This window comes from Coffea arabica, chromosome 11e (assembly GCF_036785885.1).
Source record: "Coffea arabica cultivar ET-39 chromosome 11e, Coffea Arabica ET-39 HiFi, whole genome shotgun sequence".
Lineage (NCBI taxonomy): Eukaryota > Viridiplantae > Streptophyta > Magnoliopsida > Gentianales > Rubiaceae > Coffea > Coffea arabica.
In genome coordinates this window covers 47,396,116-47,417,513 of record NC_092331.1, presented here as the reverse complement: position 1 = coordinate 47,417,513, position 21,398 = coordinate 47,396,116, and the positions used below count along the sequence as shown (strand labels likewise).

General features: G+C 34.4%; 2 protein-coding genes and 1 long non-coding RNA gene across 5 annotated transcripts; all 3 read left to right on the top strand.

The window, feature by feature from the left end:
* Positions 1-205: 205 nt before the first annotated feature.
* LOC140021062 (uncharacterized) lies at positions 206-491 on the top strand. The gene is made up of 2 exons (XR_011825038.1): positions 206-297; positions 423-491. It is a non-coding gene; the product is annotated as an uncharacterized lncRNA (long non-coding RNA).
* Positions 492-2,676: 2,185 nt separating this feature from the next.
* Positions 2,677-10,357, top strand: LOC113717744 (BRAP2 RING ZnF UBP domain-containing protein 2-like). Of its 3 annotated transcripts, none has more exons than XM_027242542.2 (12): positions 2,677-2,908; positions 3,656-3,771; positions 3,903-4,011; positions 4,106-4,220; positions 5,060-5,157; positions 6,160-6,266; positions 6,399-6,648; positions 6,756-6,809; positions 7,905-8,054; positions 8,154-8,218; positions 9,677-9,731; positions 9,821-10,357. In XM_027242542.2, the coding sequence occupies exons 1-12, from the start codon at positions 2,786-2,788 to the stop codon at positions 9,890-9,892; spliced, it is 1,314 nt and encodes a 437-aa protein (XP_027098343.1). In that variant the 5' UTR covers positions 2,677-2,785; the 3' UTR covers positions 9,893-10,357. The 3 variants fall into 3 exon arrangements, with proteins under 3 accessions (XP_027098343.1, XP_027098344.1, XP_027098345.1); XM_027242543.2 differs by having other exon boundaries at positions 2,677-2,881; positions 9,821-10,091; XM_027242544.2 differs by having other exon boundaries at positions 2,794-2,931; positions 9,821-10,091.
* Positions 10,358-13,942: 3,585 nt separating this feature from the next.
* On the top strand, positions 13,943-19,059 carry LOC113719141 (3-isopropylmalate dehydrogenase 2, chloroplastic). The gene is made up of 11 exons (XM_027244221.2): positions 13,943-14,303; positions 14,471-14,600; positions 14,689-14,800; positions 14,958-15,033; positions 15,121-15,209; positions 15,886-15,972; positions 17,523-17,639; positions 17,753-17,860; positions 17,978-18,031; positions 18,137-18,289; positions 18,617-19,059. Exons 1-11 carry the CDS (start codon positions 14,078-14,080, stop codon positions 18,689-18,691), a joined length of 1,227 nt encoding a protein of 408 aa, XP_027100022.1. The 5' UTR covers positions 13,943-14,077; the 3' UTR covers positions 18,692-19,059.
* Positions 19,060-21,398: the final 2,339 nt, after the last annotated feature.

The following is a 21,398-nucleotide window of genomic DNA, read 5'->3' as shown; positions in this document are numbered from 1 at the left end:
CATTTACTAAATGAGTCATAGAAAATTAATTTTGCTAACGGAATGTTTTAAAAATACGAGTAAGACATTGTTCCAAGTAAATGGATTTAAAATGATTGAAATAAATTATTCGAAAAAAACGGTTGAATAAATAATTAAATAAGCCAGTAAAATAAGATAAAAATAAGAAAATTTTCAGGTTCTCACAAAATAGCTGGTCACGAGTTCTAGATGACAATCCCAAATGTGACACTTCAGATGAAGAGGGAAATGAAGATGATGAAATTGAAATACTTACAAGAAATGTGCAGAGAGTTTGTAAGTTTCTTTCTTTCTTCCAATTTAAGTATAAAGTTTATCTTTTTTTTTTTTAGTTTTTATAGTTTTCTTTTGCAAGTTCTCTTGTTTTTGGTAACTTTTATTATTATTGTTTGTTTATTTAGATGATCATGAAGATCGTCAAACCCATGTCCGTCGAAGACAAGTTAATAAAATGAAAGAGATTCATGTTATTGATGAGGATGATGGGCCTGCAACTGAATTCGACTGCCAAGATGATGATTATCTTGATATGATTCCCGAAAATGATGTTCAAATGGGAACTAATGATTTGGATGATACTAATTTGGATGGTGATGACGATAATGCCGAAGATGAATTTCAAGAGAATTGGGATGGTGAAGATGATTGGGAAAATAATGATTTTGATAATGTGGATTATGGGAATAATGAATTTGATTCAAACGATGAAAATGATTGGTTATAAATTAATTTATTTCTGAATTATTATGATACTTGAAAATGATGAATTGTTGCTATTTTATTTTTTATTTTTTCATGTTTGTTTAAACTTGACAGATGACATTCTAGTAGTTAATTTTGATCTTGAAAATCTTTTTGGATGTTTGGCTTTTTAGTATTTGTGAAGGTTGATGATTATTTTATATTTGAAATTATCATTGTGTAAACTGTGAAGCATTTGGTTTTAAGACTTTAAATCATGATAGATAACAGGTTTATATTCTCTTCTTTATTACTTGTCAAATAGTAAGTAAAAAATACTATATATTTATGAGTAACTTATTTATTTGATATCTTTTAAGATGTACAAAATGGTATATGAATTTCAAATTCATTAATTTAGTAAATTTAGGAGCTTTTGGTGGGATCTTATGATTCTACGATCCGATTCTATGAAATTAAAATCGATCCGACGTGGGATCCCGATTTTACAAACCTTGATTCAATCCAATAGGTAAAGGGCAATTTGTAATTAAGGACAACATCAGTGATGAGTGTGTAAATACAGTTGAACTCATGCCTATTTAAATCAAATGTTTACTTCTCCTATTGAAGGTAAATGAGAATGAGTTTAATGACACTCGAACTCTTGTATTTTTGGGCCTCCACTTGTTGAGTGTATCATAGAAGTCCCTAAACCTATAAAACTTTCCTTTTTCTCAATTTGATCCTTTAACCCTAACAAATTCTACCTAATGGCTTACTTTTGAATTTTGATTTCTCAAGTCTGTGACAACCGATATTTACGTTTAACATACTCTAACTGCCCAATTGATAAAAAATTATTAAGCTATCAAATTTCGATAAAATTATACTTGCGCACTTCACTTTTCAAATAAATTCCAATTCAGTCTCAATCTTTAGCAAATTTTAATAGATTCTAAAGTCACTTATGGTAGTTCTACCACGCATATTTGTAATATTATATCAATGTGTTTCTTAAAAGGAGTGGAAATTATCGAGAAACTTAGCTGGATGTATTTTAAATTTCCACTGTATAACTTTGTATACCATGATCGTTTCTTTAGGGTTCAGTAGGTATTCACTTCTCTAATATTTTATACCACTATGCTGCTCATATTATGAGGATATCGGAATATATGATTTATATGGCTATTTTTGATATCCATGACGTTTGAAATCGACAGAAATGGTTAAAAGCATACAGTATAGTTTTGAGCGCCTAAACCAATAGCCGTTTTGTCCGTTGGCCACCACCAATAACTTGAAGTCTTGATAGAGATAAAAGCTCAAAAGTTTAAACCTTATTTTTTTTATCACTTTACCACTATGTGATTTTCCCAAATCTATACGGGTGCATAATACGCCCATCTGATCCGATGGTGATTTAGTTCCTGTCGATTTCCCTGACCCAATTGAACCTTCCCTCAGAATAGGCTTCAATGTGGCTTTTCTAAATCCATGCAAGTGTGCAGTACACTCATATGATCCAATGGTAGTTCAGTTCATATTGGTTCCCTTGATCCGATTGGACCTTCCTTTAGAATAACCCATCTAATCTAATGGTAATTCAACTCCTGTCGATTCCTCTTATTCCAGTTGGGCCTGCTCCTAGAATAGAATAGAGTAAAAGAGTAGGCTATGCACCCCTGTCTGATTCGATAGTGATTCAATTGGACTTTCCATGTGTCGATGAAAAAAAAAAAAAAAACCTTTTGAGCGCCTAAGGTATACGTGCTTAATAGTGAGATGGCCTAGACGTAATAACCTAAGAGTTGGAGAGCCATTCAGCCAATCTGCCAGCCTCACGTCTCCAATTCCTTTCTCCGTATAGTGTCACCGACTCACCGCCGCCTTGAACTCGCTTACGACGTCGTTCTGGTTTCTCTAATATTCCAAAATAAGTACCTAAATTTAGATAATTTAGAAAAATTAGCCCATCATCAAACTTCCATCACCGCAACACCCTACCCCTCCCAGCTTGTGTTTTGCAGTGCCCGTATTCTCCCCCCTTCGGCCTTCTCTGCCCCATTTGCAAGACGCCATGGAACACGATGATCTGACGCAAGCCTTCTATTTCTCTTCCGGTAACCCTAGAATTGAAGAAACAAGGGGTGTCATGCATCTATTCCGTGACGAGGTCGGTTCATCGAGCTCTATTCTTCCTGTAAGCTCAAATTCTACATCTGCGTAAGTGTTTTTGATTATCTGAGATGCACAATTTTGATTCTGCGAATCAATCTCAGGAAAAAAAAAAGGATTGATTTTTTTAGTGGCAAGTGAATTTATTAGCAGTTAAATCCTTAATGGTAGTTTTTTCTAGTCAAATTTGATCGTTTTATGTTATGTTGAATTTGTAAACTTGCTTGTTTACTCAATACCTTTGGTTGCTAACCTGTTCTTATTTAATTTGCGTGTAGTCTACTAGTAATTTATTATCAATTAGTGGTTAATGTGGTTTATATAAAAATGTAGGAATCGTAGTCAGTGCAACTATGTTGATTTTTGGGTGGTATAATGGACTAAACTCTGATGATTTTTTTTTCTTTCAGTGTTGAAATGTTGCAATTTGGAAGTAGTGAAAAATTCTGTCCTCCTACCTCTGGGGTTTTAGAAATTTGCGAGCTAGTAAAACATGTAGTTTTGAGGTTTTAATTGATGGTATTTATCCTTTCTGAGCTTTTAATGCTGAGAGATGTTTTGGACTTTTGTCGGATGACTTAAAGTGGATTTAGTTGTCTTGGTAATTAGATATTGTTGTTGTATTGAGTTGCTTTTTGATTTCACTTATTGCTTCATTGATTTAGTACAGATGTGGTGATTATCTTGGAAAGTTGAAATCTATGAAATAAAATAGAGGTTAGGATAATGTTTGCAAAGGTTGAAGACTTTCAATTGCGTTTTTGTTCCTTAGGTTGAAAGAAAGCCTCTACTTTGTGTTCTTGGGGTGCCAAATCACATGACATATGCAGACTTTTGTCAATTTTGTGGTTCATTCATTCACCATATGTTGGAAATGCGAATTGTCAGGTTTGATTCGATACAACTTAATCCCTTCTTGCAATGAACATAATTACTTGGCTGAATATATGTTTATATAACTTCTGCATAATAGAAAATTTTTGGTTCTAATTAGTATGTTGTCCTGTCTGATTACTTAGAAATGATGGAATGGAGGACAACTACAGTGTTTTGATTAGGTTTGATGATCAGAGCTCAGCAGACAATTTTTACAAACATTTTAATGGAAGATGTTTTTCATCTCTTGAGGTATGTTATTCTCCAATTTTCAGTTATTTTGCATTTAAAAATTGTTACTGTTTCCCTTTTTAGCATATGCTTACAATTTTGTCCATGTTTACAGGTCGAGATATGCCGCGTACTATTCACAGTCGATGTGCAGTTCACTGGTTCAATTGAGCATGCACAGGCTTCTGCTGTTAGCAATATGGAACAGCCTTCATGTCCAGTGTGCCTTGGTATGTTAATGAACTCAGTCATAAAAATACATGTGGTGGAGTTCTGAGATAGTGTAACATGCATGTAGTAATTCATAAATATTCAAAATATAACATGAACCATTGCAAATTTGATTTTTTTATCTTGTTTGCGAAATAAATTTCATCTGACGTTAGTTATTTGTCCCGTCACAGACAATCTTTACCTAAATCATCTTGTCAAATCATTAGATAATCTCGATGTCATTGTTTTATGCTTGACCAGAGATATACTTATTGCATTTTTGCATTAGTTGATGCATTTATTGCATTTTTGTGTTCTTACCGAAATGTTGAGTATGTTATAGTTGTGGTAACCACTATGTGCAGTTGATGCTTCCAGTTTAATTGCATCCACACTTCCGTGCAACTCTGGTTTTGATAGGTGTAGTGGTGGTATAATAGGGGTTGTATTAAAAAAAGGAGGAAAAATTTTGTGTTCTTACTAAGAGGGTAGCATGAAAAAAGCTTTTTCAACAGAAAGGAGGACAAATTTTGATGGACATTTTTAGCAAGCCTATCAATTATAAATTATTTTCATATGGATAATGGTCATGGATGTGAATCAGTTAAGAGTGCATTAACATAGATGATTCCAATTCTGTATGTAATATATCAGTACTTGATTGTATAATACATGATTGCACATTAAAAAAACTGTCAGGTGAAATGTCATGGTCAAATTTGTAGTCTCCTGTATCATTTATATAGCAGACATCCATTGGCTATCAATGTGAAAACTTTCAGATCCTTTTACAATGTTTGGCTGTTTTGTTACTTATTTTTTATATTTATATTTTTTGGCTGCTTTGATTCTGCAGAGAGATTGGACCAGGACATGGGTGGAATTCTCACAACTATTTGTAATCACTCTTTCCATTGCTCATGTATCTCTAAGTGGACCGATTCTTCGTGTCCGGTTAGTGCTACAGCAAAATCATCTCTTCTTATCTCACATAAAAGATTACTAAATACTTTTTTGTGGAACCATAAGACTTTTCTTATCCTGAATCTGTTATTTGGTGGAAACATCAAGTAAAGCCTTTTTGTTTTCATTGATGAAAATTTTGAGATTTCTAAATTCACAGCAACATATGGACAAATCTGCAATATAACCTTCTTTTTGTCCTGATGATCATTTTGCCGACATTTGGAGTAACGTCTATTTTTTCTTTAGTAAGCATGTCTGACAAATTGAAATTTTCTAAGTAGTGATACTTGACAATAACTGTAGCCTATGTCCTGCAAAGGGTCCATTTATTAACTCATATATCATTATCTCTGACTTTAAAAGCTAACATTAATGTGGACTTCCCAATTGCAAGAGTAACTCTCTCTCTCTCTCTCTCTCTCTCTCTCATATTTCACTATTAACCATTGTTAATTTTATAACCTAAGATCAATTTAGACTTCATGAATGCAAGAGCTATCCTTAGTGTTCTCTCTCTCACTCTCACTTTTTCTCTCTCAAGTTCCCTAATTCTCGTCTTCTCGTCTCTTCCTCCTTTCTTTTCTGTGAATCATTTTACAAAAATTGGGTTGTAACTCTCTCTCCCTCTCCCTCTCTCTCTCTCTCTCTCTCTCTCTCTCTCTCTCTCTCTCGTGTGCACAAGTATCCTGAATCTCCTCTATTTTTCTGCCTTGTCTTTTCTGTGATCTTGTTATAAAAGTTGAGTTGTTAAAACACAATGTATAGGAGCAATAAAATACTGACATCATCACACATTTTGGTCAGTAGATGTTGAAGTAGTTGCCTTTTTTACCTCATCACCAATATTTAGATATTTTGGATTCTATCTTTCTGGTCTTTATCTTATTAGTCAGGTCAATGAAGTTTTCCATTCTACTTATGATGTAGAACATTTGGTTGTGTATATTTTGTTTTCTGTTTTTGGAATTGACTTCTTTTAATTTAATTCAGGTTTGCCGATTTTGCCAGCAGCAACCTGAGAAATCAAGCTGTTTTGTCTGTCAAACTTCAGAAAATCTTTGGATGTGTGTAATTTGTGGTTATATTGGTTGTGGGAGGTATAACATTTTCTTGTTTTATTTATAAAGTCTTGACTTTTCTTGGGAGTCAATCTTATTCTGTCAATAGAATAGAAGAGAGCAATTATCGTATTATGAAACATATTTATATTAACTGAAGCTAATATATAGGTATAGAGAAGGGCATGCTATAAGACACTGGAAAGAGACAGAACACTGCTATTCCCTTGAATTGGAAACACGTCGTGTCTGGGACTATGCTGGAGATAATTATGTTCACCGGTTAATTCAATCTAAAACTGATGGCAAGTTAGTTGCATTGAACCACCGTTGTGCTCGGGCTAATGATGGATGTGGTACCTGTGAATGTGGTTTGGAACCTGGATTTGGTGATGCTCTATTGAACAGTAAAGTCGAAGCTGTATTTTCTCTAAACTTTGATCAATTTGTAGTCCTTTGTATTTCATTAGTTCTTTAAGTTTGTCCAAGTTAATATATTCTTCTGATCCTCAATATGGTTAAATGCAGATTGTGAACGAATACAATGAGCTCCTTACTACACAACTGGAGAACCAGAAAATGGTTAGTTCCTTTTCTTGTAAGGTGTTAAAAGTGCTGGTGGATATTTTTTTGTTCTATGATAATTGTATGCACTTTTATTTTTGATATGTGGGTGGAGCATGGAACATTTTTGAGGGAATCACTTGTGCACAATTTGGGAAATGGAATAGAGTACTATTCATTAAATTCAGAAGATGTTATATGACCTTTAGAACTACTAGAAAAACCTTCTTCCTTCTCACTAGTCCACCACCACCACCATTTAACCACAACCACTGCCACCAGTCACCAGCACCGCCTTCTTCCACCAAAACAACAAAAAAAAAAACCGCCCTTTTCCTCCTTGATTTTGGCTTCCTTCTTATTTTTCTTTCTTCTCTTCACTAGGCTGTCCTCTCTCACCTCCACCACCACCACTATCATTTCACCACCAGAGCCACTAGGATTACCGATACACCAACACAAACACATCACCCCTTTTCCCCTTAGATCTCATCTCTCTCTCTCTCTCTCTTTTTAATCTCTCCATCCTTTTTTCCCTCGCCGTCTTTCTCACCCAAGCCAAGATTGCAGTGCATGTCTCATGAGATTAGAATTATATTTTATACCTCACCATCATTGACTGCCACCTTGCTATAAAATTTTCATCAATTTTAGTTATTCCTGTTACTGTGTATATGTACTGTGGTACTTTTTGTACAATTTTGAAAAAAATTTTATCATGGTTTTGAAGTAATTCAGGCCACGTGGGAACTTTTTGTTCAATTTGTGGTTTTTTTTAAACATGTAGTTCTGCTTTTCCTATGCAGTTTTGAAGTAATTTTCAGCAGTGAAGTAGTTTAGGACTGCTGACTAATTAGGGACTTTTAGGTAATTTTAGTCTGCAAATAATTATTCCCTTCTGTGTTAAACAGTAACTTTTTCCACATTTGCAAATTTCCGAAAGTTGTACCCTAGTTATATATACAAATTCTTCCTTTTCTCTTTTTCCAAATTTTCCCTCTCATCTAATGCTCTTGATGTTCTAGTGGTTTGTTGAAGCAAAACATATCTTGCAAATAATTTAGGATAGTGAAATCTTTGTTTGTTGTACTAACACCATCTGCTTTTATCCAGTATTTTGAGTCTCTACTTGAAAATATTGAACAAGAGACTGAACAAGGGATCTCTAAGGCTGTTGAACAAGCCATCAGCCAAAACCCAAAGTTGCTCAAGCTGCAAGCTAAGCTGGACAAACTTGTTGAAGAGAAGAAATTCCTCGATGATGTCAGTATAGTTATGCACTGTGTCTTGCTTTTTGTATGTTTCATGCGAAGAAATCTGTCAACGGAAGAAATCTCAATAGATTTTTGATTGAATGTGTAGATCAATGATAATCTTTTGAAGAACCTGGAGATATGGGAAGGGAAGATTGCAGAAATCGAAGAAAGGTATGCCAAACTTAATGATTGTCCTTTTTTTCTTTTCTGGTAAGAATATGTTCTGGAAATTTTTTCCATCTGTCCCCACCCTTTCTTTTTAGGGAGGGTAGTATTTAGACCCTTAGTCACTAGTTTCTTATGGCAGATCAGATTTTTTTTCGTATAACTTGCACTCTTGGTTGCTCCTGACAAAAATAACTTAACTTCATACAAATTTCTGAAATCAAACTGCAAATGTTGTTCCCAAATAGAAAACGTTTGTGAGGAAAATTTTGGTGTATATGTCAGCTCATTCTGATTATGTTTTGTAGCTCGTAAAATAAATTAGAATAAACCAGTAAGTCATGTCTAAAAGTGGAGATTCACAATTTTTCTTTAAGAATACTTCAAATGTTTCAATTTGAATAGGCTTATAATCTTTGTGAAGATAAATTTCTTAGATTTTCACATGAAACAAAGTTTGGTGTTATTTAATGTTTGTAACATATTGCTATATTAATCTTCTATTTGTAGTCTGTGCATGCATTCGGTTTATCTTCGTGCAATGATTAGATTATTTGCCATTGGTGTTTCAGTCTGTCCCTTCTACTTGTTCTTTACGACACTTCTGAAAACCTGATGTCACTGAAAAGCATTGTTCTTTCGGTTTCACTGGAGTTGATATTGGAATTTGAAATCGCTGGACAGTATTTGATCTTGGAGTCTGATTCAATTTGAGTAAACTCATGTAAAAGGTGAAAAGAAAAATTATTCTAGGGGTAAAAAAGTGATCCTCCAATCAGGTGTTCTGCAGTAAGTCCTAAATGAATGAGTGTGAAGCCTACAGGAGGTTCTAAATACTGGTATGGTGCCTAAAGTCTTCTAAAGCAGCTACAGCCTTAAGCTGTCTTCAGCAAATACCTGGGGACAATATATTTCTGGGTGTGTACATTGTTAATCAACTGTTGTGATTTATTGGAAACAAAAAGATAAACTCATTTCCAACATGAGGGTTTTCATCTGGTCCATAGAGCTTTTCCAATTTATGTGGTCCAGTCTTGACCGTAGCCTTGTAGCTGGAGGTATAGAGCTACCTCAGTTTGTCTGAACATTTTCTTCAGTTATGTACAGCATCCGGAGTTGGGCATAGAGGTAGGTTTCCTTTCGTTATTTGTTTTGTTGAGGGTGCAAGTGTCATGAAAGGAGAAGTGAAAGGGGCGGAGTAACACTCACCAAAAGTTGGAGGGAACAAGTATTTATAGGTCTTGGGTTTTTACAGTTGAGTTTCTCTGTGTTTGATCTATATTCCTTCTTATTCTAGAAGATTGAACAATTACAATAGCATTTTGATTTAAATTGGCTGAATGGGTTCTATCGTCTCTGCTTTTTCTGCTGGGGATGATCATATCTTTCTTCAGTTACAGATTTTCAGCCATTTTCTTATGAATATGCAGTTTCGTATAAAAGTTCTTTTTTTTGGGATTCTAGGGATAAGAAGGCTTTGAATTTGAAGGATAAGAGGATAAAAGATTTGCAGGAAGAGGTAAAGGACATTCTTGGGTCAAATATTTTCTCTTGCTGGTTTCAGTTGTTGATTTACAAGCCTTTGATGAATTTGGTAAACATATGCAGTTGAGCAGTTTGATCACATGCTTAGAAATTGGGAATGCAGCGGAACCTTCACCAACTTCAAATCATGTATAGATGGCAGCGCCTTGCCTCCAATAGATCGTCTTCAAAGAATAGGGGTTAAGTGGCCATCAGGACAAGTAACCCAACAAGCGCCAAGCATGCTTGGATCATTCTTTGATTGGTAGGTATTTCAGCTAAGTATGCTTGGATCGTTCTATGATGGAATGTGGGAATCGCAGAGGGATCTTTAGTACTTGGCATGCATTGTAAATTGAATATCTAGCTGGTGTAAATCTGACTTTTAGAACTTGTAAATGATCCTTAAGAAATCCAACTTCCAATGGTATATGGAGCAGGAGCGAAGTGTTGGCTTGTAGTGATGTCAAATATCTTAGTGATGGTAAAAGTATAAAGCTGCATTGGCTTTTGATCCTGTAGAAATGTAGCGATCATTGAAGTGTTAGCAGATCCACAGGAATAATTACTCTTTTGGCTTCCTTTCCACTCACAAAATAGACTTCAACTTGTTTACCAGCATTAATTGTCTTCAAATTTAATTTAAAGCAAATTTAACCTGTGATTTTGTATCTAATGGTGCACCTGGTCTGAGTGAATCGAATGCTTAAAAGCAATGCGTCGCCTGCATCAACACTTGGAACAGGCTCGAGAAAGAGACTAAGAGAGGACAGGCAAAGAGACCAGAAATGAATAAAACTGGCCTGAAGAAATCGAGGTTCTGCAATTTAGAGCAAGTGTTATTCGTATATTGATGCACGTGTTAATATTTGCTTTAGTATGGCAGATGTCCTAACATCAAAAGTTTCAACTCCAATGGCCACTGGCATTTGCAGGGTGAGGTGTGTGATTGAGTTACATTAGATTGATTCGATTTGGACAGTTCATTTTAAAATTTAGACAAAAAAAATTAGTTTGTCCTTTTGTCTTTCAGATTTATGGTCCTGATTTGAATCATATTAGTTTGGTTCAATATAGATCATTAATTGTTCTTCATAATCACTCTTAACAATTGTTGAGAAATCACTTCTGTTGAGTGTAATTGCACTGACAATTGTGGAGAAATCACTTTCGATGAGTGCAATCACTCTGACAATTGTAGAGAAATCACTTTTGTTGATTGTACCCTTAAAATGTACATTCAATCTTTGAAATGTACATGAAAATATGCCAAGAAAGAAGCATGCATGTAACATTCCCAATGTCCTTTTAACAACGGCAACCCTTTCCCAAATTTTCATCCAAGAAGCAAGAATGGAGCAGGTCTCGGATTATTAATGCCTCCACATAGAGTATATGGCAACTAGCAAGGTTACTACCCTTTCCAGGTATAGTCATGTGCACTTGACCTTAGATAAAACCAACGTCTTATGCTACATCTTTTTATCACTAATTTGATTTAGATCTTTATAATACTTCACGTTCTGCTAGGAATTAGCATTGAAATGAATAAAAGCTTTCACATTCTTTTAGACACCAATAAGCAAATAGAAGACCTCAACGTCTAGCAAGCTGCTATCTGTCTTTTGGTAAGGAGAGTTGTACGTGATAAAATTCAATTCTTCAAGAAATGTACGACAAATATGAATTATGAATTTTTAGAAAATATGTGAGTTACAATGTTCGAAATTTTCTCTAATTTGTAGAGAGTTTCCTTCGATTCTTCTCCTTAAACGTCAACCCCTTTTCTTAAATGTTAATCAAAGAGATTCGCAGCTTGTTCTTGGATCGATTGTCAATTCCTTCAAATCTTGATATAGAAGAGTTTGATGAACTCAGATACTTGAATATTCAAGTCTTGATACGAGGAACTTGAAGATGCAGAGCTTTCATATCCTTGGAGCTTGTGGAGAGACCCTAGGCGTAGAACAGGGTAGAAACTGAAGACGATATATGCCATTTTGCTTGTATTGCAGGACATGCAGTCATATCAAGACTATACCACTTCAAATATTATCTCTTTACTTTGTATTTATTAATAAAGAGATAATATTAATGAATATTTTCTTGATTGGCCATAGGGACATATGACGTGGTACCATCTATTTGGACGAACCATCGCAGTATATAAGACATATATATAGATTAAATAACTCTAAGTATTATTTCTTTAATAAAGAAATAAGTATTTAGATATTTATCGATAATTTTGCCAAATCAAAGACGTGTAACATGGCATAATTTGATTAGAGATAGTTCAGTATTTTTAATTAGTCGGAACACATTAACCTGACATACATAGAGACATGATTGGCTGTGGAATAATCAAATTTGCAAGTGTGTATAGCATGTGTCAATATCTAATTGGATAAACAAAAATAGGGATAAATTCAGAACCTCTCCTAAGGTTTGTCATAATATTACTCAACTTCTCTAATATTTTAAAATTTCACTTACCTCCCCGTCAACTTGATAAGATTAAATATTCCTATCAAATGTCACAAATTGACAACATTACCCTTACTCTTAATAACTATTTAACCAAAAAGCCAAAACAAAATAAAATTTTAAAATCGAAAAATGTAAATTAAACAAAACAAATTGCTAGCTAATAATGGCCCATATTTCTTTATATTGGGATCGTGGTGGGGTAGTAAAAGACATGGATAAATTAAATATAATCAAGGTCAACCACTTAGGGGGATTTTGTTGAGTAATTAATACCTTGAACAGTTAAGTTACAATTAAGGAAGTTAAGATATTTGTTGGAAGCATATGTTTAATTCATGGTGTAGTTTAAGTTGTATTGAAAACTAAAACAATTTCTTCATATATGTGAATTTTTTAAGGTGTAAATTTTTTTTATTCAAATACAATTAAAATGAATAGTTTACGTCAAGAAATTTACACCTTATAAAAATTTAGCCTTATTTTATTTTTTATTGTTGTTATAAATTTCATAATAGGATAACATAAGGGTAGTATTGGAATAAAGGTTTTATCTTTCTTGTATTTCTTCCAAAAGGGTTAAAATGTTACAAGAAATGTCAATCCAAGGAAGGTAAGTGAGAATTTTAAAACCTCATGGAAGTTGAGTGATATTATAAAAAACCTAGGGAGGAGGTTTTTGAAATTAGCCATAAAAATAATTTATAGACCAATGGTAATTTTTTAAATTAATTAAAATTCCATTGTCTATAAGAGTTTTCAAGAATCAAAATATTATTGATTATTGATTATCATTTTGATTAATTTTTCTAGCTTTTTTTTAATTTTGCTTGTGCTACAAAAATAACGTTCTAATTTGTGGTTATATCCTAAGCAATATCATCAACATGATTCGACTTTTTTTTTTTTTTAAATTCATATATGATGTGGATGTGAAATTATATAATCTTAATATCATAGCAAATAATAGGTCACGTGGTGTATTTAAACTAAACCATCTTGAGATGTAACTAGGATTGCAAATAAATTGAACTGCTCGCGAGCCTATCGCAAGCGGTTCGAATTCGAGTTTGGTCAACATTGAACTTGAGTTGAGTTCGACCTGACCAAGTTGAACTTGAGGTCAAAAATATTAAACTTGTTAACTCTCGAGCCGGTTCAACTTGATTATATATATTTTTATTTTTATTTTGATAGTAAAATTACATATATATCCTTAATATTTTATTATTTATTAAGAAAAAATTATTATTTTTTATTTTTAAAAATAATATAATAATTATTTTTTATTATTTTTTGAGTTCGAACTCTATTCAAATTCGAGTCAACCTTGAACTCAAACTTGACATTCTGATCTCGTCGAATTTGAGTTCGAGTTCGAATTTCATAAAATTATGTTGAGACTTAACTTAATTAAGCCAAAATTTGACACAACTTGATTCGTTTGCGGTCCTAGATACAACTTAGGTTGGGATCAAATTTCTAAATTACATGATGTAAAATTATATAATCTTAATATTAAAGGAAATAAATTCAAGCCAAAGAATCATCACATATTTAGGTTGAGAGCAAATTTAACCTACCTTTTTTTCACCAAAAAATCAATATTTAATAGTGAGGAAGAGAAAAAATTCATTCGGCGAAATGTAAATCAAATTGAGGATGATTTTCTCGTTTAGGAATGAAAAAGGTTTTGAGGAAAAATTCTTTTTTGTTATTTCATCATCCTAAACCTTCGCTTTCCACTTCAAGCAGCAAAAGAACAGAAAAGCTTCCTCCTTCCTTCTCCTCTCTTCTTCCTCTCTGAATCGTTCCATCCAAACCAGCTGATCAACTTCAGGCTGGTCTACAGCAATGGCGGCAACCCTGCAAATCAACGTGAAGCCCCTAAACCACCAACTTCAATTGAACTCCAAACCCTGTTCCAGACACTGCTCCAGATGGGCCACAATCCGCTGTGCCGCTGCCACTACCCCATCCACCAGACGGTACACTATCACTCTCCTTCCTGGCGACGGAATTGGCCCAGAAGTCATCTCCGTCGCCAAGACCGCTCTCCAACTTGCCGGCTCTCTTGAAGGTACCCGTGTTAATTTTCACTTGTATTTTAAGTTCAAAGAAATGAAGAATCAAGTTTTAGTTATAGATGTAAAGGCAACAACTTTATAGCTGCTTCTTTCGTGAAAAATTGTGGGATTTTTATGGGTTTAAGTATTGATTTTTTGGATGAAATTGGGGATTTAATAGGGATTGATTTTGGGTTCAAGGAGATGCCAATGGGTGGGGCAGCCTTGGATTTGACAGGAGTGCCATTGCCAGAAGAGACTCTTTCTACTGCACAGCAATCTGATGCTGTTCTTCTTGGAGCTATTGGAGGGTAAGAATATAGAAGCTCATTATAGTTTTATTATTTGTAGCAATCTTTTATTGCCTAAATGCTGATCGTTGTTGTCCTTTGGATCAAGGTATAAATGGGATAATAATGAGAAACATTTGAAGCCAGAAACTGGATTGCTTCAGCTTCGAAAAGGGCTTAAGGTCTTTGCTAATTTGAGGCCAGCTACTGTTCTGCCAATGGTAAGTTGGTTTGAGCCATTTGTGTGAAGTTTGCAGTTCAATTTTGTGTTTTTGTCTCATGCTTTTCATGTCTTTGCTGTCTGTTATATGTTGAACTGAAACTGCTAATCGTTGTAAGCTCATAGAATGTTCTTATTTTCTTTTTCATTCATTCCAGTTAGTAGAAGCTTCAACTTTGAAGAAAGAAGTTGCTGAAGGTGTAGACGTAATGGTTGTAAGGGAACTTACAGGAGGTTTGGTCTTTATGCTTATTTCTCTTATAAAAACTTTTTTTTTTGTGATACTGCACTTAATCTCCATAGTTTTTAATTTAAGTTTAGGTATTTATTTTGGGCAACCAAGGGGCTTTAGCACAAATGATATTGGTGAAGAAATTGGGTTCAACACTGAGGTGTATTCTGCTCCTGAGGTAACTACTTGATCAAGATTTTGTCACCAGATGGATTCCTTTTGAAAAATACACTGGTTTGTAGTCTACTTAGTATGTCTTCCATGTCTTTGGGCTGTAACAACATTTTGAGTTCAACGACACTTCGTAATTTGCTGATTTTCCGTGCTTTATGCATGTGGACTGTGGGAGGGGAAGTGGATAACCATCTTTTTTTTTTTTTTTTTCACAAGCATAGAAAATGAATCAGTTCTTATTACCTACAGCAGAGAAAAGAAAATGAAGATGAGCTTGAATCTTTGTCTCTGTTTTCAAGAACTTGACAGCACGACTTAATCATAACACTTTTTTTTTTTTGTCGGACACGATAGGTTCTATTCTACACCTACTCCTATTCTATTGTACGCCTGCTCTATACTAGGGGGAGGGGGGACCCAAAGGGGTCAAGGGGGAACCCAACGGGGACTGAACCACCACCGGCTCAGACGGGTGCCTATGCACCCACTGACGGAACATTTCAGGAAATCCTGGATTTATAGAATGCAGGCCAAGGGATTCGATCCCTTGACCTACACCCAAGTAGAGCTTTAAAGCTCTCTTGGTGGCCAACTACTATCATAGCACTCTCACTAATAGATTTAGGAGCTATTCCAATTTTTAACCTCTTAAGTTTCTTATGGTGATATTCCTTTGCCAGATTGATCGCATTGCTCGTATTGCATTTGAAACGGCACGGAAACGTCATGGAAAACTCTGTTCTGTTGATAAAGCAAATGTTTTGGAGGTAATTTTTTGAACAGAGATTGGTTTTTCTGTCAGTTACAACCTTAATTATGATTCTTCCCATACATGCATTGGCCTTCAACTCTATTAGGAGGTCATCTTCTTATTGTTGTTAATTAATTTGCAGATTCGTTGGGGGTTCTTCTTTTTTCTTCCTTCCTTATTGTTCTTTCAATTCCTTTTATACCATATTTGCTGTTCTCCCTTGAAGTTGAGTCCGGTTGTGGTGCTGTAAGACTGAAGTTCTCTTCTTGCTTGCCATAGTAGTCACATGTACCCGTCAGGTGAAATAGATGCTACGGTGAACATCTTCACTTATGCTTCAGTCTATCGAATGTGTTTAACTATGAATTACAGGTCTCATTTGACATCTTATACTTCTCTTCCAGAAGATAAAAATAATCTTGTGTTTACACAAATAAGGTATGGTATGGCATGATCCATTTATATAAATTAATTTTGGGGGATTGACCACTTCTATTTTCTGTGTAGTTTATGAAGCTCAATCTAATAAAAGTTGTTATGTTATCTGTTGTATAAGCGTTCAAACTCAACTATGAAGTATAACTACCAGCAGAAGTTGCATAGAATGTCCATGAAAACAAGATTACAAGACTCTGACCATCATATTTTACAAATGATTGTCAGCGATTGTAACAGGGAAGAACTAAGGCTTTAAACTGTTGTTTAACAATTTTAGGCTGTGCATAAGTTGTAGACCAGTTGTTATATTTGTACAGTAACATAAATTAAACATCTTTTCCATTAAGTTGCTTGGCATTTACATGTTAAAATTCCAAGCCACTCAAAGGTTGAAACAAAGTGGAAAGAATTATGAATCCTTGGAATGTGGAAGATTGAAACTTGATTGCATTCTGATGGTAAAATATTCCAAACTCTGTAGCATAATTAAATTTGATTTCATATATTCAAATGGAACAGCAGCATACGTGATTGTTAGTTTGACTTTTGAAATGTTAATCTACAGTTTCCAGTACCTCTTTCTTTAACTGCACATTATGCTAGCATGAAGAATGATATAACTCATCTATGAAAGGATGTCTATGGGGAATTTTATGACCCTTGCACAATGTTTTAAGCATGGGTGATTCTATTATAACTTGAAAATGGCTTCATTTTGATTTAACAGTAAAAACTAGGGTTGTAACTATTGTGAGCAGCTCAGGTGCTTGGTATAATGCTTGTTTTCGTTGACTCTGGCTGAGTTGGAGTCCTGATCAAGTTACTTGATTACGTAAACTGGTGTAGCTCCAACAGTTAGGTGTTCAACATGCGATCTTGATGAGCTAAATTGAGCTTTACATGATTTATATTTTTTTAACTATTCATTATGCATATAATTACTTAAAAGGAGAAACATTCAATATTTAAGCTAACATTTAAGCTCAAGAAGGCTGAGGACCTTGATCAAGTTCAAGTTTTTTGTTCTGTGTCAAGATCGAGCTCAATAAACTGAATACTTGACTCCATTCATCTCAACTATACCACTAGTTATTGCTAATGAGTTTTGTCTTTTGCACTAATAACCAGGCATCAATGCTCTGGAGGAAGAGAATTACAGCTTTAGCCTCTGAGTACCCTGATATTGAACTCTCACACATGTATGTTGACAATGCTGCTATGCAGCTTGTTCGCAATCCGAAGCAGGTTTTCTAAATGTCTTTACATTGGTTTTTAGCATTTTGTTATCTTGTTGATTTCAAATTCACAAAGTTTGGAGAGTATACAGAGTTGACATGTCTAGTTCCCTAAAATTGCAGTTCGACACAATTGTGACAAATAACATATTTGGTGATATCCTATCTGATGAGGCCTCAATGATAACTGGAAGTATTGGGATGCTTCCATCTGCTAGCCTTGGGGAATCGGTATAGACAAGTTCCTCTCCCTCTCCCTCTCCCTCTCTCTCTCTGTTTTTTTTTTTTTAAGCACAACTCTGATCTTGATTTCATGGGTTTGTCAAATTATCTTTGTGTTTTCTCTAGGGACCTGGATTATTTGAGCCTATACATGGTTCTGCTCCTGATATAGCTGGACAGGTTGGTTCAGTAACATTTCATATGGATATCAATTGCTCTGTCACTTGCAAATGGGAGCATTGGGGCAGTTTTTGTGTTTTGAGTTTTATAATTGTAATGTTTTAGGACAAAGCAAACCCATTGGCAACAGTTTTGAGTGCTGCTATGCTTCTGAAGTATGGCTTAGGAGAGGAGAAGGCTGCCCAAAGAATTGAGGATGCTGTACTTGATGCCTTAAACAAAGGATTCCGTACTGGTGATATACACTCAGCTGGATATGTATGTACAGTAACTCATTGCATTGTCAGTAGTTAAAAGAGCAGACTGGTAGGACTTCACGCTTGGGCCAATAACATAGGACATATAACAAACATGCCGGAGGAAACAACACAAATAGAAATCTGGCTAATGTTGTGGATATAATTTCAAAAGCTAAGTAGATGTGTAGTTTCTTTTGTATAGATTGTTAGGAAGAAGTTAACTTGATAAGCTTCATATTACCATATATTGTACAAAATTACATCATATTTTCGATAGACATTACCTGCTGATCTCTTTCCATGAAATGTCATTCGAAGTGCCTGACTCATTTTCTCATGCCCCCAGAAATTGGTAGGATGCAAGGAGATGGGTGAAGAAGTATTGAAGTCAATAGAACATAAGATACCTGCAGCTGTTTGACATCACCATCGCTTAGCTCCATGAACGCTGAACTTTCCCAACTCACACTTGCTTTGTTAACCCACTGATCTTTTGAAGACGACAGTGATTTTTGGTGAAGTTACTCTTATTATTGGAACTGAATATGAATATCTCGTGAGTTTTCCAAAATGTACCTCTTCCTTGTGTTTCCAAAAGTAGGGAGATGTGGAAGCTATGGTAGCATGTCTACTCTTGCATTTTTTCCCCCTCAATTTTAGTTGTAACTGAGTTGTTTATGCTGTTGTAACATTGGAATAATGGTAGAAATGATTTTTTTTTTTTGTTTACCAGTTGATAAATGGATATTGTTTTCTTGCTATATTATGGAACTAAATTATAACCTTCAATTCTTCTGTTCAATCCGGGTTTCCCTCATTTCTAATTGTATACCATTCTTTTCGAATTTCTTTTCTTTGCAGAAACTAAATTTACATTTTTTTTGGTTATGTGGTTAATTAATTTAAGTTATTTAGTTCTTTTTGCAACGTAAGTTATATCTTTGTCTCTCATCATTATGTTACAAGCTATATATATATATTAGAAATATAAAACTATGAAATTACAGTTAGTTTTGGCCACAGAGCCGCGCCATAACCTAAAGAGTCAGCAATTTGTCTGCCATTAAAGGACCATGATTTTCAAGTTCACAAATGAAGTTAAATATTTTTCCACTGCTCTTTCTTTCAAAATTTCCCTTATACTTATCAGCACCAAGTGCAAAAACCAATGTAAAATTCTTGAACTCTACTCATAGACTCGAAATATTACTCGTATTAGTACCTTTCAAATCTCAAATTCCCAAATTTTTTTTTTTTTTGGGTTTAAACTAGAACCAGGTAAATAGAGGAGTGAAACTGCATGATGAAGGCGAGCCAATGTGAAATTGAATCAAATGCAATACAAGCTACAAAACCTTCCACAGAGTAATTATTTCGTTTTCTTTTTTAAATTCTTATCCTTCTACTTTTTTCCTTCATGTAACAACAAAATACATGCAAATACAGCCAACCCTGCTTCAGTTTTGTTACTTTGCGGCATTTTTTTCCGTATCTTGATTCTTGACAATATCAAGAACCTTCCCTTCTTTTTTAAATCATAACTATCACATCAATATCCGAATATATTTTACCCTAGAGAACATAGAAAATCTGTGGTATAAGAAAAATATGGACTAAATGGCTACTTAACCATTAGTAAAAAGACACGCCAACAACGAAATACAAAAAGAAATTGTCAAGTAGTTTCTTTTTTCTTGAGTGGGCAATGGTAAAACCATAATATTTGTTTGACCCAATCTTACGGTTTTACATTGATGTGTGTTAGATTCATCCCACACTTCACTTGTTTGGATTGGGCTTTATTTCCCCAAATTTATTTGCTTACATCATCATTACAATTTTCAATACACATTTTTACCTTTTCAATTACCTTTTTATCTCACATACATCACATCACAAAAAATGCTACAGTAAAAATATCTCTAATAATTCACAATCCAAACAGACAGATGTTTGCTTGTAAGTGTAAAAAAAAGTATCTCTAGAGTTAGTTTTTAGAGTTAGAGAATCTAATAACACCCAATACTAGCATCAACTACAACTGGATGAAAGATTGATGATCTGATCTAACCTAGAGCCTAACAAGTGAAGTGAAAGTTGATTTATCCTGCATTGATTATGGAAGAGCAGGGTTGTTAGTTTATAAATGTGAGGGAAAGTCCCATTTCTAATAGAAAATTTTTAAAATGCAATTTTTTTTTTAAAATGCGGCGAATACAAGTTTTAAATGCAATATCTTTTGACTTAACAAAAAATGTATTTTTGAACAAGCGTCTTCTTCCTTTCCACTCATGTGTGTAAGTTGCTTGTACCAAAGTCAATGGAGGTGTCTTGAGCAGCATTAATCGCTTCCCCCTTCTTCAACTTGACATGCTTCAAGTAGAGAGTACTTTGTTTCTTCCCTCTTGGTCTTTCATCTGTCTCTAATTGGGTATATGGTCACCCTCTTCATCATGCCTTTTTTATTTTTGGGGTAGAAATAAGGTTTAGGTGAACATAAGCAACATGTCTTGCATTTGCCAAAACCAACTAGCACCCTGCATGCGTTATGTAAATATCTTTCAAGCCAATGTCTTTGAATGAGACTTCATTTTCCATGCTAATATAGCTAAAATATCCTTTGATGTAGAGGTTGAGGAGAAGAATCATGGGCAACATGATAAGATACACGAGTCAATGACCCAATCCTTATCATAACAAGTAATATTGATACAAGCATCATTACTAAATACAAATATTTCATCATGGCCTGCTACTACTGCTATAGTTTCTAGTTCTTCTTCTTTTTCTTCCATCTTGCTTCTGTTTTCTCAGCTAATTCCCGTTCCACATTGATTCTTGTAATTCCCCATCTTTTTATAATAATAACCTATATGCTTGTCATTAGTTTTCAGTGGCGAAGGAAGGACTTTTATGATTTTCTCCGTTGTCAATTTCAGCATTTGAATTTTGTGTCTAGCAGTTAGAGAAGGAAAGGGTATTGGGAGGGGTGGGATGAAAAAAATAAAAATAAAAATAAAAATACTTGTCATTGCTTCCTTACTAGATGACAAGCTTACACTAGCCTTCGCTAGTTATAGGGAAATACAATGCATTCTACACAACCTAGTAATAACAATACCAGTGTC

What these genes read in the sequence shown, in the direction of transcription:
- LOC113719141 (XM_027244221.2), top strand. Translation starts at nt 14,078, where the DNA reads ATGGCGGCAACCCTGCAAATCAACGTGAAGCCCCTAAACCACCAACTT. An exon ending in TGTAAGGGAACTTACAGGAG is followed by an intron (nt 15,034 to 15,120) that starts GTTTGGTCTTTA and finishes ATTTAAGTTTAG; the next exon opens with GTATTTATTTTGGGCAACCA. An exon ending in ATAAAGCAAATGTTTTGGAG is followed by an intron (nt 15,973 to 17,522) that starts GTAATTTTTTGA and finishes ACTAATAACCAG; the next exon opens with GCATCAATGCTCTGGAGGAA.
- LOC113717744 (XM_027242542.2), top strand. Translation starts at nt 2,786, where the DNA reads ATGGAACACGATGATCTGACGCAAGCCTTCTATTTCTCTTCCGGTAAC. An exon ending in TTGGAAATGCGAATTGTCAG is followed by an intron (nt 3,772 to 3,902) that starts GTTTGATTCGAT and finishes CTGATTACTTAG; the next exon opens with AAATGATGGAATGGAGGACA. An exon ending in GGACCGATTCTTCGTGTCCG is followed by an intron (nt 5,158 to 6,159) that starts GTTAGTGCTACA and finishes AATTTAATTCAG; the next exon opens with GTTTGCCGATTTTGCCAGCA.